Genomic DNA, 19,114 nt, shown 5'->3' on the forward strand with positions numbered 1-19,114 from the left:
CAAATCACAGTGAAAACTGGAGGAGCAACGTCTCATCTTCAGACCATGCACTTTACAATCTTCTGTGCTCACTACTGAATTCAACACCTTCAAATTGTGAATGCATTCCTTTCCTTTCCTTTCAGCTTTGCTTGTTACATCCTTTGTCACCACATCATCTCTTCTCTCCATCCATTCCATTGGGACTGTCTGTTCGTTCCAGTCTGGCTATTAGACACACAATTGATCTGCCATTCCCACATTCCAATCACGTAGTCTGAACTATCAATATTCTTTCTCCCCCAGCACTCCAGACCCCCCCCCCCCCCCACACTTCCCCCACCTCCCCACTATTGCATAACTGCTGCCACCTCCACACTTCACTTCAGTTTTGATAAAGAGTCATCGAGACTTGAAATGTTAGTTTGCTTTCTCTCCATGGATGCTGCCTGACCCACTGTGAAGTTCAGCAGTTTTGTTTTCCTCAAAAAGCTATATTGTTCTTTAAAAAGTACTTCGAACAATGGTAAAGTTGTGCAGTTACATTCTTTGTTGAGTCAGATTGCGGCTCGTGAATGTTAGCCAGAAAGTAAAAACAGGAAATGCTGTGACTGCTCAGCAGGTCAGCCAGAAAGGTACAGCTTCAGGTTAATGATCTTTCTCCAGAAATGATAGAAGTTTGAATGATAACAGGTTATACATTTCTACAGCAATTGCTGTGTGGTCAAAGATGGAAGAGGAGAATGAAAGGGCAGACCGGAAGGCAGGAGAGATAAAGGACAAAAATGATGACAGTGAAGACAAATGACATTGTAATAGAAAAGATAAAAAGCAGAAGATGGGTCAAGAAAGGTTATGATTGGGTTGAAGTAGAATCCAAAAAAATGGAATCTGAAGTTATGATCTGAAATTATTGAATAGACGGTAAGACAGAGGAGCAGAAATTAGGCCATTCAGCCCATCGAGTCTGCTCCACCATTCAATCCTGAAGAAAGGTTACACCGAAAACGTCAACTTCTCCACCTCCTGACGCTGCCTGGCTTGCTGCGTTCTTCCAGCCTCTTGCCTGTCTACTTTGGATTCCAGCATCTACAGTTTTGTTTGTCTTCCGCCATTTAATCATGGCTGATCAGTTTCTCAAGCCCTTTCTCCCACTTTCTCCCCATAACCTTGATCCCCTTGATACTCAAGAACCTATCTATCTCAGTTTTAAATATACTCAATGACCTGGCCTCCACAGCCTTCTGTGGCAATGTCACCACTTTCTACTGAAGAAGTTTCTCCTTATCTCCATTCTAAAAGGTCTACGCTTTACTCTAAAGCTGTGCCGTTGGGTCCTAGTCTCCCCTACCAATGGAAGCATCTTCCCACCATCCACTCTGTTCAGGCCATTCAGTATTCTATATGATTCAAACAGACCACACACACCTCCCTCACCCCCCCCCCCCCCCCACCACCACCACCACCCCGCAAACCATCCTTCTAAACTCCATCAATGTAGATCCAAAGTCCTCAAACATTCCCCAAATGTTAAACTTTTCATTCCTGGGACCATTCTCATGAACCTTCTCTGATCATGCTCCAAGGCCAGAACATCCAGAACTGAACACAATACTACAAATGTGGTCTGACCAAAACATTTTAGAGCTTCAGAAGTACATGCCTGTTTTTATATTCAAGTCATCTTTAGATAAATGCCATCATTGCATTTGCCTTCCTAACTACTGACTCAACCTGCAAGTTTACCTTGTGAGAATCCTGGACTAGAACTCGAAGTCTCTTTGCACTTCAGACTTCTCAATTTTCTCCCCATTTAGAAAATAGTCTATGCCTCTACTCTTCCTACCAAAGTTCATGACCTCTCACTTTCCCACATTGTACTCCATTTGTCACTTCTTTGCCCACTCTCCTGACCGGTCCAAATCCTTCTGCAGCCTCCCCGCCTCCTCACTGCTACCTGTCCCTCTGTCTATCTTTGTATTATCTGCAAGCTTAGCCAGACTGCCCTCAGTTCTTTCATCTAGATCTTTGATGTATAAAATGAAAAGTTGTGGTTCTAACACTGAGCCTTGTGGAACACCATTTGTCACTGACTGCCATCCGAGAAGGACCTTTTTATCCCCACTCTCTGCTTTCTGCCAGACAGCCAAGCCTCTAACAATGCTAGTATCTTGCCTCTAATACCATGGGCCTTTATCTTACTCAGTAGCCTTCTGTGCAGCACCTTGTAGAAGTCTTCTTGAAGTCCAGGTAGATCACATCCATTGGCTTTCCTGGGTCTGACTTCGTTACTTAGAATCGTAGAAGCCCCACATTGTGGAAGCAGGCCATTCGGCCCAACAAGTCCACACCGACCCTGTGAAAAGCATCCCACCCAGACCCAACTCCCTGCCCTATCCCTGCAGGACCTGTGACTAAGGCAGCTAACCTACACATCCCTGAACATTGAGCAATTTAGCATGGCCAATCCACCTAACCTGCACATTTTTGAACTGTGGGAAGAAACCAGAGCACCCAGAGGAAACCCACGTAGACATGGGGAAAATGTGCAAACTCCACACAGACAGTCACCCGAGGTTAGAATCGAACCCAAGTCCCTGGCGCTGAGAGGCAGCAGTGCTATCCACTAGGCCACATTGCTGCCTAAAGACTTCCTCAGAATTCTAGCAGATTTGTTAGGCATGACCTCCACTTGATGAAACTATATTTTACCATATACTTCCAAGTATTCAGAAATTTCACAATGGATTACAGGGTCTTGCCCACAGCCGAGGTTAGGCTAATGGGTCTTTTGTCTTACTCCCTTTTTAAACTGGTGTCACGTTTGCAATTTTCCAGTCCTGTGAGACCCTCCCTGATTCTCGTCATTCCTGAAAGATCACCAGTTTGCCTCCACTATCTCTTCAGCTATCTCCCTAAGAACTCTGGGGTGTAGTCCATCTGGTCCAGGTAATTTATTCAACTTCAGGCCATTCTGTTTTTCTAGCACCTTGTCCTTGGTGATGGCCATCATACTCAGCTCTGCCCCCTCATCTCTTGAATTTTTGAGAAATTACTGGTGTCTTCCACCGTGAAGACTAACACGAAGTAATTATTCAGTTCCTCAGCCATTTCTTTGTTGTCCACCTACTATTTCTCCTGCGTTCATTTTCCAATGACTCAATGATCTCTTTTGCGATTTATACATCCAAAGAAACTCTTACAGTCTTCCTTTATATTACTGGCTAGCTTACCCTCATATTTAATCTTGTTTCTCCTTATTTCTTTTTTTTTGTTGCCCTCTGTTGGTCTTTGCAAGCTTCCCAGTCCTCTGGTTTCCCACTGCCCTTTGCCACACTATATGCTTTCTCTTTTGCTTTTATGCTATCCCTGACATCCCTAGTTAGCCATAGTTGCCTCATCCTCCCTGTGCCATGCTGCGTTTTCCTTGGGATGAATCTCTGCTGTGTCTCCTGAATTACTCCCAGAAACTCCTGTCATTGCTGTTCCACTGTCTTTCCTGCTAGGCTCCTCTCCCAGTCAATTCTATCCAGCCCCTTCCTCATGCCTCTGTAGTTGCCTTTATTCATCTCCGATACTTCTGATTCTATCTTTTCCCTCTCAAATTGCAGAGTAAATTGACTCATATTATGATCACTGCCTCCTAAGGGTTCCTTCACCTTAAACTCTGCCTCATTTCACAATACTAAATCCACGGTGGCACAGTGGTTAGCACTGCTGCCTCACAGCGCCAGAGACCTGGGTTCAATTCCCGACTCAGGCGACTGACTGTGTGAAGTTTGCACATTCTCCCCGTGTCTGTGTGGGTTTCCTCCGGGTGCTCCGGTTTCCTCCCACAGTCCAAAGTTGTGCAGGCCATGCTGAATTGCCCGTAATGTTAGGTGAGGGGTAAATGCAGGGGTATGGGTGGGTTGCGCTTCGGCGGGGCGGTGTGGACTTGTTGGGCCGAAGGGCCTGTTTCCACAACTGTAAGTAATCTAATCTAATCTAATCTAATATGGTCTGTTCCCTAGTGGGCTGTACTACAAGCTGCTCCAAAAAGCTATCTTGTGGCCATCCCACAAATTCCTTTTCTTGTAATCCACTGCCAACCTTATTTTCCAAGAACACCTGCATATTGAAATTCCCCATGATGTCTTTCCTCCACATCCTTTCTATCTTCTGGTGTATTTTTCACCCCAGCCCTTACTACTGAATAGAACTCCACCTATGCTTTTTTTAACCTTTGCAATTTCTTAATTCTTCCTACACCAATTGTACGCTATCTGACCCTACTTTGTTTCTTATTATTGATTTAATTTCATTTCTTACTGATAGGGCAATCCCGCCCCCTTCTGCCCACCTGCCTATCTTTTCAATAGGATGTATATCCTTGAATATTCATCTCCCAGTCCTGATACCCTGGCAGCTGCGTCTCCTCGATGACCACCATCTCATACCTGCCGATTTTGATCTGCGCCACAAGATCATTTACCTTATTCCTTATATTGCATGCATTCAGATATAACACTTTCAGTCCTCTTCTCATTGTCATTTGTTTGTCCAGTGTGCTTAAGGTTTGATTACTAACTCTTCCCACACACTCTTATTTATGATTTTTAAATAACATCTCCTGAGTTCTGCACTCTTACCTCCTCCTTTAATTCAGGTTTTCTATTAAAACAGGAGATAAGAGTGCACAACCTTGGGTTGAATTGAAAAGGCTATACAATGCCCAAGCAAAAAGTGCAATACTGTTCCTTGGGTTTATATTGAACTTCATTATAGCAGTGTAAGTGGACAAGACAATGAGGTCAAAGGACAAGTAAATCTCTGTCTTTGCTAGATATACCGTTTGAGTCTTTGAACAGTTGGAAGGACAGTTGGGTCTCTTGTGCTTGCATGGAATGGTGCAGTGGGAAGAGGAGGGAGCGTTGAAGGTGATTGAGAAGTAATATGAGTGTGATGAAAGATATAGTCCTTTTAGAATGCTAAGAAGTGGAGAAGAAAGGATATTTGGTAGAGGCATCATGCAAGAGATGGAGGAGGTAAGGGAGAATGATCAATTGAATCCAGAGGCTGGTGGAATATCAGGTGAGACCAAGGAAAGCCTTTGGTTTCGGGGCAGAGAGGAATGGATGTGAGTAGTAGTAGGAGGAATGATTTGGACATAGTTGATGGCCCTTTCGACCACAATGGGGACAGCCACCACATCTTATTTAGACTTATAATGGATAAGAGTCAGAGTCATACAGCATGGATACAAATCCTTTGGTTCAACCAGTCCATGCCGACCATGTTCCCAAATTAAATTAGTCCCCTTTACCTGTCTTTACACCTCCAATCTTTCCTAGTCATGTACTTATTTAAATGTCTTTTAAATGTTGTAATTGTACCTGCATCCACTACTACTTCTGGCAGTTCATTCAACATATAAACCACTTTGTGTTTTTAAAAAAAAAAGTTGCCCCTCGTGTCCTTTTAAATCTTCGCCTTGCATCTTAAAAATATGCCTAGTTTTTAACTTTATCCCCCAACCCCACACTAGGGAAAAGACCCTTGCTATTCACCTTATACGCTTCATGATTTTCTTAACCTCTATAAGGTCACCCCTCAACTTCCTACGCTCCAGTGAAAAGCACCCCAGCCTATCCAGTCTATTTTTCAACAATACCCTCGATTCCTGGTAAAATCCTGGTAAATGTTTTCTGAACCCCCTCTAATTTAATAATATCCTTCCTACAGCAGGGCGACTGGAACTACACGCAGTCGTCCAGAACAGGCCTCACCAATGTCCTGTGCAACCTCAACATAAAATCCCAACTCGTATACTCTTTACCCTGAGCAATGAAGGCAAGTGTGCTAAATGCTGCCTTAACGACCCTGTCAATCTGTGATGTAAATTTCAAAGTATTATGTATATGAACCCTTAAGTCTCTTTTGTTCTACAACACTACCCAGGGCCCTACCATTAATTGTATAAGTCCTGCCCTTGTTTGTTTAACCAAACTGTTTTACCTGCGTTTATTTAAATTAAACTCCATCTGCCATTCTTCAGCCCATTGACCCAATTGATCAATATACCTTTGTAATCTTGGATATTAAGTGGTAATTTATCACAGTGATTGAAAAATATTGATCTGAAATGTTAGCTTTGTTTCACTCTCTTCAGCGCTGCCTTGATCTACTAAGGATTGTTTGTATTTGTATCAGGACGCCAGCGTATACAGCATTTCAGTTCTGAACATGGAAGCATGAATCAAAGTAGTGAATTCAGTGTCAAATCAGACATAAAGTGAGAAAAAAGCTTTTAAAAAAATGTACACCCAAATTTTCATTTACAAGAAAACAACTCGTGCACCCAGTGGTAACCCACAGACAAGGGGAAATTGTGCAAACTTCACACAGACAGTCACCTAAGGCTGGAATCAAACCAGAGTCCCTGGTGCTGTGAGGCAGCAATGCTAACCACTGTGCCACTACTGTTGAATATCAGAAAACCCATCTGGTTTGCTAATCTCTTTTCGAGAAGGAGACTGCCATCCTTACCTGGCTGGCCTATATGTCACTCCAGACCCAGCATAATGGGCTGACTCTTAACTGCCCTCTAGACAATTAGGGGTGAGCAAAAGATGATAACCTAGTGAGCAATGCCCCCATTATGTGAATGAATTTTTTAAAAATACATTTCCATCACACTTTGTTAATATCAAGGTCAAATGTGATTGGTTTTCTTTTCTCTGGTCTGTATTTCTGAAGTGTCAAAGGCAATTGAGAAAAGTCAAATATTTCTTGCATGCCAAGCAATTGAATCCATATGTTAGGTAGCTAGGAGCGAAGTGAAGTTGAGAAAGTCTAGGGTTTGTTCAGGGTTTATCTCTAATTCTCTTTCCTCTTGAGTTTTTTATGCTTGCTTTTAATTACTTTGCCACATTCATGGGGATGGAGCTTCCTCCATAACTCATCCATTAGCAATGACATAGTTGTCCTTTAAACTTACATTCAATTTGTACAACATATGACTATGATTCATATATCACAGAAGAAGGTCAATCTATCCATCACATGAGGCACAAATAAGTAGAATGGATGGCTTTGAGGTATGTAGAGAAGAGGTGTTGGAAATCCTGGAAAAGGTGAAAATAGATAAGTCCCCTGGGCCTGATGGCATTTATCCTAGGATTCTCTGGGAAGCAAGGGAGGAGATTGCAGAGCCATTGGCCTTGATTTTTATGTCCTCTTTGTCTACAGGAGTAGTCCCAGAAGACTGGAGGATAGCAAATGTGGTTCCCTTGTTCAAAAAGGGGAGTAGGGATAGCCCTAGTAACTATAGGCCGGTGAGTCTCACTTCTGTTGTGGGCAAAGTCTTAGAGAGAATTGTAAGGGATAGGATTTATGCACATCTAGATAGGAATAATGTGATCAAGGATAGTCAGCATGGTTTTGTGAAGGGCAAGTCGTGCCTCACAAACCTTATTGAATTCTTTGAAAAGGTGACGAAGGAGGTTGATGAGGGGAAAGCGGTAGATGTGGTATATATGGATTTTAGTAAGGCGTTCGATAAGGTTCCCCATGGTAGGCTACTGCAGAAAATACGGAGATATGGCATTGAGGGTGAGTTGGAGGTTTGGATTAGGAATTGGCTGGATGGAAGAAGACAGAGGGTAGTAGTTGATGGCAAAGTTTCTACATGGAGTGCCGTCACTAGCGGTGTTCCGCAAGGATCTGTTTTGGGACCATTGCTGTTTGTCATTTTTATAAATGACCTGGAAGAGGGGTTAGAAGGTTGGGTGAGCAAGTTTGCGGATGACACGAAAGTCGGAGGAGTTGTTGACAGTGAGGAAGCATGTGGCAGGTTACAGCAGGATATAGAGAAGCTGCAGAGCTGGGCAGAAAGGTGGCAGATGGAATTCAATGTAGCTAAGTGCGAGGTGATTCACTTTGGGAAGAATAACAAAAAGATGGGGTACTGGGCTAATGGTCGGATACTTGGTAGTGTGGATGAGCAGAGGGATCTTGGTGTCCATGTACACAGATCTCTGAAAGTTGCCACCCAGGTAAATAGTGCGGTGAGGAAGGCATATGGCGTACTGGCTTTTATTGGTAGAGGAATTGAGTTCCGGAGTCCTGAGGTCATGATGCAGTTGTATAAGACTCTGGTACGGCCGCATCTGGAATATTGTGTGCAGTTTTGGTCGCCATACTATAGGAAGGATGTGGAGGCATTGGAACGGGTGCAGAGGAGGTTTACCAGGATGTTGCCTGGTATGAAAGGAAAATCGTATGAGGAAAGACTGAGGCACTTGGGGCTGTTTTCACTAGAGAAAAGAAGGTTTAGGGGTGACTTGATTGAGGTGTACAAGATGATTAGGGGGTTAGATAGGGTCGACAGTATGAACCTTTTCCCGCGTATTGAGTCGGGTATTACAAGGGGGCATAGCTTTAAATTAAGGGGGGGTAGATATAGGACTGATGTTAGGGGTAGGTTCTTCACTCAGCGAGTCGTTAGTTCATGGAATGCCCTGCCAGTAACAGTGGTGGACTCTCCCTCTTTATGGGCATTTAAGAGGGCATTGGATAGGTATATGGAGGATAGTGGGTTAGTGTAGTTTAGGTGGGCTTGGATCGGCGCAACATCGAGGGCCCAAGGGCCTGTACTGCGCTGTATTCTTCTATGTTCTATGTTCTATGTTTTGTATCTATAGAGCAATCCAGTCATGTCCTTTACCCCACGGTAACTCTGAGGTCTTGAAAGTCTGTTTTTCCCAAGAGTCCATCCCATTTCTCATGAAACCATTCATTGATTCCATTTCTGCCCCTCATAAGAAACAAGTTTCCAGCAACTGGAGTGGGAAAGTGTTTTGCTTCTGGGTTATGATGCCTGTTTTAAGGGACGCTGGCCATGAATGATAATTTCTGTTCTTTGCCTTAGGAACCAAAGTTAGCCTTTGAAGATGTTGATGCAACTGAGCTGTATCCTTGCGTGATGTTTTACAGCAGTAATCCTGGAGAAAAGGTAACTGAATAATTTATTCCCACAGATTCAAACAAATTCTTAACTTCCAAGTCTGAAATCTTGATCAAAAATTAGAGGTTTAAGGTTGTTTTAAAGGCAAAAATAAAAGAGGAGAGACATTCCAGAACTTAGGATCCACACACTAAAAGCACAATTGCTTGTGATGAAGAGATTCAAATTAGGGATGTTTGCATGTCCAGAATCAGAGGAGCTGTAAGATTCCGGAAACCTGTTAGGCAGGAAGTTGAAGATATGGAAAGGTGAAACCATGGAAGAACTTGAGAACAGGATTGAAAAATTGAGAATTTTAGAATTGAGGAGCTGCCATACCAGAAACCACTGTAGATCTGCAAACAGAGAAGTGATAAGTTAATGGGGCTTAATGCAGGATGGAATACAAGCAGCAGAGTTTTGGATGAGTTTAAATTAACGAAAGATGAGAGTTTAGCAATTCTCAAGTCTTTAGGTTCAAGTGCATGTGTGAGATTTCCTGCTACAACTGTATCGAGGAGGGGAGCAATATTGGTCCCTGTAAGTGGTAGAAAAAGGCAGTTAAACTGTTAGTGTATGTTGTCAGAAGCCTCAATTCAACTGTGGAAAAGAAAACTAAACTCAAGGAGAAGTCAGAATTGACTGTCTGTGACATTCTGGCAGAATTTCTCTGAATGTGGCATAAAGGAACCCTAGCAAAACTGAATTCAATGGGAATCAGGAGAAATATCTCCAGTGGTTGGAGTAATACCTGCCCATGTGAAGATAGTTGTCGTCGCTAGAGGCAATCATCTCTGTCTCAGGGCATTGTTGCAGAATGTTCTCGTGTTAATGTCCTCAGTCCAACTATCTTCCACTGTTTCTTCAATACCTTACTTCCATCATAAGATCAGAACTGGGATGTTTGCTAATGTTTGCACAGTACTGAGTACCATTTGCAACTGAAAGCAGCATGTACCAACATGCAGCAAGTCCTGGATAACAATCAGCTCGGGACTGATAATTGGCAAGTAACATTCAAATATCAAGTGCCAGACAATGGTCATCTCCATCCAGTGAGAGTTTAACCATCTCCTCACGACACTCAATGACATCACCATCTCTGAATCCCCACTATTAACATCCTGGGGTTTACTATTTACCAACAACCATACTGTACCAGCTATATAAATAATTTGGTTGTGGCAGCAGACCAGAGATAAGGAATTCTAAGGTGATTAACTTGCCTTCTGTCTCCCCAATGCCTGTCCTCCATATATAGGACAGAAAGTCAGGAATGTGCTAGAATACAGTACAGTTCCTAGATGAGAGCAGCCCCAACTGCACACAAGATGCCTAACACCATCAGGGCAAATCAGCTCACTTGATTGCCTCTCCATCCACCAACTTAAACGTTCATTTCCTCCATCACCAATGCACAGTGATAGCTGTGGATATTACAAGATGCATAGCAGCAACTTAACAAAGATCCATCAGCAGCACCTTTTAAACCTGTGACCTTTACCATAGAGAAGGATAAGGACAACAACGTACAGGCGATACCACCATCTTCATTTTCCCCTCCAAGCCCAACATACCACCCTGACCTGGATCTGTAAACTATTCTTTCAGTGTCAGATGATCAAAAGCATGACCCCTTCAGTAGCACTGTAGGTGTCCCTACGCTGGTGAACATTAACAGTTCAAGAAGACAGTTCAGTACCATTTTCTCAAGAGAGAAAGTGAGTACTGCAGATATTGGAGAGTCAGTTGAAAAGTGTGGCACTGGAAAAGCACAGCAGGTCAGGCAGATCCTGCCCCACCGAACGTATCTCCTCATATCTCAACCTGCACTGACTTCTACATCGCTGAAGCCAGGTGCCACCTCACGACACCTCCTCCTACCTCCTCCTCAACCACAACCTCACCTCCCATCACCTAACCATCGTCTCCCAGACCATCCACAGCCTCAAACCCCATAATTCTGCAACCCTGCACCGCTTGATTCTACCTCTTACCCAAATTCCACAAACCTGACTGCCCTGGTTGACCTATTATCTCCGCTTGCTCCTGTCCCACCAAACTTATCTCCTCATATCTCAATGACTCTCCAGCTCCTTGGATTCTACCTGACCTGCTGTATTTTTCCAGCATTGCACTTTTCGACTACCACTTTCTCAAGGGCAATTAAGGATGAACAGCATTCTTACGTCTACATCTCATGAAAGAATAAAAATACTCACCCAACTTAAATAGAATGCCAAGTTGAATAGTCTGGTTGAACATCAGACAGTAACCATATAGATGGAGGGAGTAAGTGACTAGTTTGCAGATTGGAAGGAAGGTTTTATTAATGTTTTGTAAGTGGCACATGGTCAGGAGACAATGCCTGAGAGAGTAGTAAATTAGGTTCATGTAGGAATTCAGTGCATGAAGGAAAGATACCTTGAGGAAGGTTTATTGCAACTAGTAAAATGTTAAACATTCCTTTTATGACTTATTACGAGTAAAGTTTTCAATTCTAGAAGATTTATATATTAAGGCCAAGTGAAATTAACTTCTTATAAGCAAACCAAAGTAAAATACTGTTGAGGCATGGCAAGGCAGCTTGATTTTGTGGATTATGTGTTCAGTCGTATTTAGAAAGTCAAGCAAGCTACCAGTGACCGAGCCACTGCAGGTGCCGCAAGTATTGCTGAAACTTCAGTTTCAGGTCTCAGACCTTGAACTGCATCTGGAGTCACTATGACCCCTTTGCAAGTCTGAGAGATGTGTTTAACCTGTTCAAAGAGGTGATGGCGCCTCAAGCATGGCTCTGCTATGCAGCAAGAGAGGAAGAAGAGGGGAAGACCAGATGTGTTAGGGAATTTGTTGGTTAAGGGAGGACTTGGGCAATTCTATTTTAGACATGAGTTCAGGATGGTATATTGCTTCCTAATACTAGGGTAAAACATATTGAAGAGCGGCTTCAGGGCCTTCCCTGAAGTGAGTGGCATGATGGCTCAGTGTCTGGCACTGCTGCCTCACAGCACCAACGACCTGGGTTCACTTCCACCCTCGAACAACTGTCTGTGTAGAATTTCCACATTCTTCCCATGTCTGAGTGGTTTCCTCTGGGTGTTCCAGTTTCCTCCCACAGTCCAAAATGTGCAGGTTAGGTGGATTGGCTATGCTAAATTGCCCATAGTGTCCAGGCAGGTGCAGGCTAGATTGACTATCCTTGGGAAATGCAGGTATTCGGGGATAGGGTGGGTTGCTTTTCAGAGAGTCATTCTGGACTCGATGGGCCTAATGGTCTCCATCCACACTGTAGGGATTCTGTAAGCTAGGGTGAACAGCCGGACGTCATGGTTCATTATAGTATCAATGACTTGGGTGGCAAAGAGGGTAACGTGCTGAAAGCAGATGTTATGGAGCTCGGAAGGAGATGAGAAGCAGGTCCTCTAAAGCAGTAATCTAAGGATTACTCCCAATCATATGTGCCAGTAAGCAAAGAAATTGAAAGCTGGTGTAAGAGGGAGAGCATCACCTGAGACATTAGGATGGTTATTGGGAAGTTGCAGTTCTCATCAAGAGAACTTTTTTTAACTGACACACAAACCCACTGAGATGGGGTGCAATCCTAGATTTAGTCTTAGGAAATGTAGCTAGGCAAGTGGATGAAGTTGCAGTGTGTGACCATTCTGAAGGTTGTTCATAATGCAGATAGATATATCACCTTTTCAGAAAAAGACAAAGAGAAAGAACAAAGGCTCTAAACTGGGGGAAAACAGTGACATGTATTGTTGAATACTTGAGTTCTTTATTTCTGTCTCCATAAAAAGGAGAGGATGATGCAAACATTGCAGTTAGAGGACGAATATGAAATATTAAATATAAATAGCATAATATGAGAGGAAGGATCAAAGGGACTTACTTCCTTTGGAAGAAGCAGCACTTAACCCCTTTAAAATTTACTTGGTACTGCATCTGAAATGCTGTAATAGATAAGTCTACAGTGCAGGTGCTGGTTGGTATGATGAGATGGTGTGGTCAGCATGTCCGAGGCTACAGCCAAAGAAGTGAGAAGGGATGGACTTTTACAGTTAGTCACATAGGATGCTATCCTTGACTTTGATAGATGCTATTTTGGTACAGTGGCAGGATACAAACCTGTTTGAAGGTGTCTAACTGAAAAGGTGTGACAAAGATGGGGCAATAATAACACATTTAAGTACATTGGAGTGGAACGAAATGTTAGATGTGATGGTGGTAGCTGAAAGCGTGGAGAACTCATGAGAAAGATGATACCTTCCCCAAAGTGGCAAAGGCCAATAAGTACTTCCAATAACTTTGGCATGTAATTCAACATTCCATAATATGGTGCATTTGAACATTTTTTAAATGTATAAATGTGTGGTCTTATGGTGATGCCTTCTGGGTAACAACCATGCTTAATTTAGTAGTCCATTTGTTTTTAGAGCCATGGGGACTGTAAATTTTGAATTTTAATAAATGTATTTACATTTTTAAGTTATTTATTAACTTGATTTATCACTATGGTGTAGTAAGAAGTTTACTACTATATTTAGACTTTTTCAAGACCTATAAAAAATCTTATTTAAGGTTACCACCCTTTTTGCTATGGGAATTTCATTTCGCTATTAGATGCAGGGAATGTAGTTCCTAGTTATACAGACAAGATTTAAGTTCTAAACCATTTCTTAAAATTTAAGTCTTATAAACTCCGCTTAAGATAAATGTCATCTCTTTATCCGGGATTTATGTAACCCAAGGCTAATAAAATCATCACTGTGATTTGCCTGGTAGCTACACTTGTACAATCCATTTACTGTACTCCCATGGAGTCTGTCAATCTTCTCTTTATTTCAGGTGGCACTTTGTGATATGCAAATGCGTGGAGTTTGTCGAGATCTCTTGCCTGGTGAACCATATTGTAGTCCTCTATCAACTGTACTAGCAGAAGCGACTGTCCAGTTAATCCGAAAACTCCATATCCATGACAACTGGATGCCTGCAATTAACCACCACATGCTTTGTAGGCTTGAGCTGATTGGTTCGATAATGAAAGAAGCAAAAATTTTGAAGCTAAATAAATCTCGAAGTAAATATTCGGTAAAGAAAACTACCTTTGAGGAAAAAGAAACAAGAGGACAAGAAGATAAGTTATTCAAGGGTGAAGATAAGGCCCAAGGCATCACAGACTTAGCTGAGCTGCAACTAAGAATGTTGTGCAGAGAGGTATGGCCTGTTCTGGCAGTTGTTGGTGGAATTGACTGTGGGCTCCGTGTTGGTGGTCATTGCATACATAAACCTTCAGGGCGCAGAGCAACCCTTTTAGGAGTTACCAAAGAAAGAGGCACCTCTGCAAGACTACAGTGGGAAGATGTGGAAATCACCATCAGGTACAAATCTAAGATCAATTGAGAAATTAATTTATTTCATTGACATAATGGGAAGAGGTCATCTGGCTATTCTATCAATCAGAGAAGGATAGGAGGTGGATTGGGGGATGTGATGAGGGAGTGGGAGAGAATATAATTCTCAACAGTGAAAATCTTTTTGTATTGTGGACTTTGTTTCTCATATGTTCAGCTGTTAAATACATTAGGAATTCTCATCTTGAAAAGATACAAAACAATCATCAGAATGATGAACATAAAATCTAGGTTAAGCAAACTTAATCTAATGTGCTGTGTTTTTAGCAACAGCATCGTTGATACTGGATTTTTGTTGGTTGTCATATTACACTGCCAAGTTACCAGCTGCACCAATCTTAAGAATGAACAATGTTAAATTAAAATATTCTGAAGGAATTCGTTTCCTGCTACAGTGCAGTCAAGATTAGTGAAAATGCCAGGCTCCAAGCCTGGTAATGCATTTTATTTTAAGAGTAGGTTTACCCCTTTGCTGATTTGTCTAGTCAATTTTTTTCCAGATCTGCTCAAGTGATTTAGGTGAATTGAATGGGAGGTATATATTTTGAAATGGTCTAGGTTGAATTGATCATACTATCTTAACAAGTGGGGAATTAACAAAAAAATTATATCTCTAGTGATATAAATCTGGCAGTTTTTTTAATGCATGACATTATAAATGATTAAAAGCATTGCTTCTATTTAATTTTGACTCATTACTTTTTCTTTCCATTTTGTATCAATTTTATTTCTATACTTTTTTTTTCCATGTTCTTTAATACATCTGTTTTACTTTCTCTTTTACACACTTCTTTATTTTTATTTTATGCTTTCAATCTCCCTTCATCATTGTGTTATAACATCTGCTAATAAAGCTTCCTGAATTCTTGGTCTCCCAGTGACACACCACTCTCTACATTGGAGCCATGCAAGCCATACCCCTTTGATATCACAAGATTTCATGGTCTTAAAGCTGCCATGTTACTGGACCTGACCTACTTGACTGGAGTCCATGAAGAACCTGAAATAAGCGGCAAGGTGACACAAAATAAAGATTCAGCTGAGAAGGTTGTCAAGCCCGAATTGGAAAAAAAATTGGATGATGAAATTGCAAAATGTATGGCAGATGATGACCACAAAGATCCCACCAACTTACAGAGCAGAGAACCATCAAATGTACTCACCAAAAACCTAACTGATCAAAATGAAGAAAATGAGGCTCAGAAAGGATGTGCTTTGAAAATTGATGGTGACTTAATTGAAAACTGTCAGAGCTCATGTGACCGGAATTTACAAAACCATGAATTGTTTCTAGCTGAACTACGTGCTGTGCAACTTTCATATATCTCTGTTGGGGCCATGAAAACCCTTAGTGCCATACTGAGTTATGGAAAATATGCGGACTTGCTCCTTGTTCCAAATATCACTGCAAGTAGTCCGAGTAGTTCAGAATGTGCCAAAGTTTCCTCCAGCTCCGTAGAGAATACTGAACTCAGAATGGTTCTTCATTACTTAATGAGATGCATGGTAAAATGGGCTGTGCGACCATGCCCAATTAAACGAGTAATTTCACTTGCTGATCTAGAACGTGCACATATCATGATCTTCAAGTCTGCTTTGGATTCCTTGGTGGGAGATTACAGAGCTAAGGAGAATAGAGGTAAGAAACATTTCGTTAGAATTGTTTCTCATAATTATTGTACTGTAACTTTTGGTACCCATACGAATATTTTTATTATAATTGCCTTATTTAAGAATGAACATATTGCTTAACCAATAAGAAATCCTTTCAGAGAACCAGTTGTATTGATCTCAACTACATCTAGAGTTTTTTTAAATTCACTAGTACAGTGAAACTTCATTTTTTCAGTGACTTACCATCTGTTTGAGAAATTACTTCTAGTCACTGAATGTAAGGAAGAGACAGATGTAATCAATTTTGTGTGCTATATTTTCAACAGGAGTAACAGTGGTGTTTTACTTGAATTCAAAATATAAATCCTATCAGAGTTGTAAGATTTATGGTAGAACATGAGAAATAGTTTTTTAATAACCCATATATGAGCATATATTTAATTATTTGCTGTGCTGCATTTTACAGCATACAGAGATACTCTCCTTTTAGCTGATTACAATACATGCGATGTCCTTCAGGGAAGGAAACCACTGTCCTTACCTGGTCTTGTCTACGTCAGACCCCAGACCCACACCAATGTGGTTGACACTTAACTCCATTAGGGATGGGTAATAAATGCTGGCCTGGCCAATGGCACCCACATCCTGTGAATGACTTTTTTTAAAAAAAAGGCCAAGTTTAGCCTCTTTAACTAAAATATCACATTTTTGATTTTATGTCATTCCTGAAATTAAGGCTGACTCTCCTGTGGACTACTGAGGAAACTCTATATTGTTATTACTCTATTTTGAAAAAAACCTCAAGTGTCCCGATCAATACTTATTCCTCAATTGCCCCTCAAAAGAAACACATTGTGTTTCTAAGAGCTTGCCATGCATCAATTAATTACTGTCTTTCAAAAAGTACAACAGCAATTACATTTCAAAAATACTGCTTTGATTATAAAGATTTATTGAATCACTATGGACTATACAAGCATAAGTTTTATTGTTTTTGAGGGGTTCGGGTGTTAGGCCACTACTTTTTGCCCATCACTAACTGCCAAAGAAAAGGTGATGCTGAGTTATTTTCTTGAACCGATGTAGTCCATTTAGTGTAGGAACTTACACAGTGCTGATGGGAAGTGAATGCCAGAATTTTGACCCAGTAACGCTGAAGGAAGGGTGACATATTGACAAGTCAGGACCCTAAGTTACTTGGTGAGGAATTTGATAGGTAGTGTTATTCCCATGTGTATGCTGCCCTTGTCTTTCAAAATGGTAGTGATTATAGATTTGTGAAGTATTGTCCAAAGAGCCTTGGTGAATTTCTGCAGTGTATCTTTTAAATGGTACCCATTGCTGCTGCTGTGCATCAGTGGTGGCGGAAGTCAGTGTTTGTGATGTGGTGCCAGTCAAGCAGGCTACTTTGGCGTAGATGGTGTCAAGCTTCTTGTCTGTTATTAGAGTTGCATTCACCCAGGCAAGTGGGTATTTCATCACACTCCTGGCTTGTGCCTTGTCAGATGGTAGACAGGCTTTGGGGAGTCAAGAGGTCAGTTACTAGTTGCAGGGTACTTAGTCTCTGACCTGCTGTTGTGGCCATGATATTTATATGGCTACTTCAGGTCAGCTTCTGGTCATTGGTGAACCACAGGATGTTGGCAATGGCAATTTTAGAGCTTAAAAATGTGTTGCTGGAAAAGCACAGCAGGTCAGGCAGCATCAAAGGAGAAGAAGAATCGACGTTTCGGGCATAAGTCCTCCTTCAGGAAGAGGGCTTATGCCCGAAACGTCGATTCTCCTTCTCCTTTGATGCTGCCTGACCTGTTGTGCTTTTCCAGCAATACATTTTTAAGCTCTGATCCCCAGCATCTGCAGTCCTCACTTTCTCCTAATGGCAATTTTAGCAATGTTAATGCCATTGAACATTAAGGGGTGAAGGTTAGATTCTTTTTTGTTGAAGTTGGTCATTGCCTGGCACTTGTGTGCTGTGAATGTTACTTTTCATTACCTGAGGAATCTTGAAATGTGCTCAACGTTGCACAATCATCCCCAATTGTGACCTTATCTTTGAAGAAAGATCATTGACGAAGCAGCTGAAGATGATTTGTCCTTGGACACTACCTTTGGAATTCCCACAGTAATGTCCTGGAGCTAAGATGACTGACCTCCAGCAAAAATCAGAACCATTTTTCTTTGTGCTAGGTATGACTCCAACCAGTGGAAAGTTTTCCCCTTTTTGGTGTCTCTAGTTTTGCTAGGCCTCCTTGATGGCACACTTGGTCAAATGTTGCTTTGTTATCAAGGTTGTTCATTCTCATCTTTCATGTTGTAAGCTTCTAGATATTAATCTTAAGTTGTAGTTTTCAATATTTTGTCAATTTTCAGAAGGAAGTAGCATGCACAAAGTTCCACATGAGATCTCATAACTGTATCTTAACCAAATATTATGTTAATATTGGCGTAAAGTCCATAATATGTGTAGAGAATTTTGAGCAGTAACCTAAGATTTACAAATACTAAATATTTTTGTGTTTTATAATCAAGCTAAATTTTATAACGTGCTAAATTTTAGTTGTGACTTTAACTATAGTTTATTTCCTCTTTAACTTTATGAAAATTTAGTTAAGTTTTTGCATATAGCTTGTATTTTACAATAAAATAAAATCTCTTTCCAATCCTCCCACTTCCTCCAAACGAAAGGAGTAGCCATGGGCACCCGCATGGGCCCCAGCTATGCCTGCCTCTTCGTAGGATATGTGGAACAATCCATCTTCTGCAACTACACTGGCCCCACCCCCCACCTTTTCCTCCGCTACATCGATGACTGTATCGGCGCCGCCTCGTGCTCCCACGAGGAGGTTGAACAGTTCATCCACTTCACCAACACCTTCCACCCCGACCTCAAATTCACCTGGACAGTCTCAGATTCCTCCCTCCCCTTCCTCGACCTTTTCTATTTCTATCTCAGGCGACCGAATCAACACTGACATCTACTACAAACCAACCGACTCCCACAGCTACCTGGACTACACCTCCTCCCATCCTGCCCCCTGTAAAAACGCCATCCCATTCTCCCAATTCCTTTGACTCCGCCGCATCTGCTCCCAGGAGGACCAGTTCCAAAAACACACAT

At 41.7% G+C, this 19,114-nt stretch overlaps 1 protein-coding gene across 3 annotated transcripts in view; it reads left to right on the plus strand.

Moving 5' to 3' along the window:
* Positions 1-19,114, plus strand: part of LOC122548398 (putative E3 ubiquitin-protein ligase HERC1) — a 377,691-nt gene that overhangs the window by 197,348 nt on the left and 161,229 nt on the right. For 2 of the 3 annotated variants that reach the window (XM_043686981.2, XM_043687001.2), the window contains exons 36-38: positions 8,891-8,974; positions 13,817-14,349; positions 15,237-16,021. In XM_043686981.2, the coding sequence (XP_043542916.2) occupies positions 8,891-8,974; positions 13,817-14,349; positions 15,237-16,021 (1,402 nt within the window). The remainder of the gene's footprint in view (positions 1-8,890; positions 8,975-13,816; positions 14,350-15,236; positions 16,022-19,114) is intronic. The other variant, XM_043686991.2, reaches the window with a different exon arrangement.

The sequence above is a fragment of the Chiloscyllium plagiosum genome, unplaced genomic scaffold (assembly GCF_037043375.1).
Source record: "Chiloscyllium plagiosum isolate Xiang-an unplaced genomic scaffold, Cpla_swu_hap1 HiC_scaffold_1, whole genome shotgun sequence".
NCBI lineage: Eukaryota > Metazoa > Chordata > Chondrichthyes > Orectolobiformes > Hemiscylliidae > Chiloscyllium > Chiloscyllium plagiosum.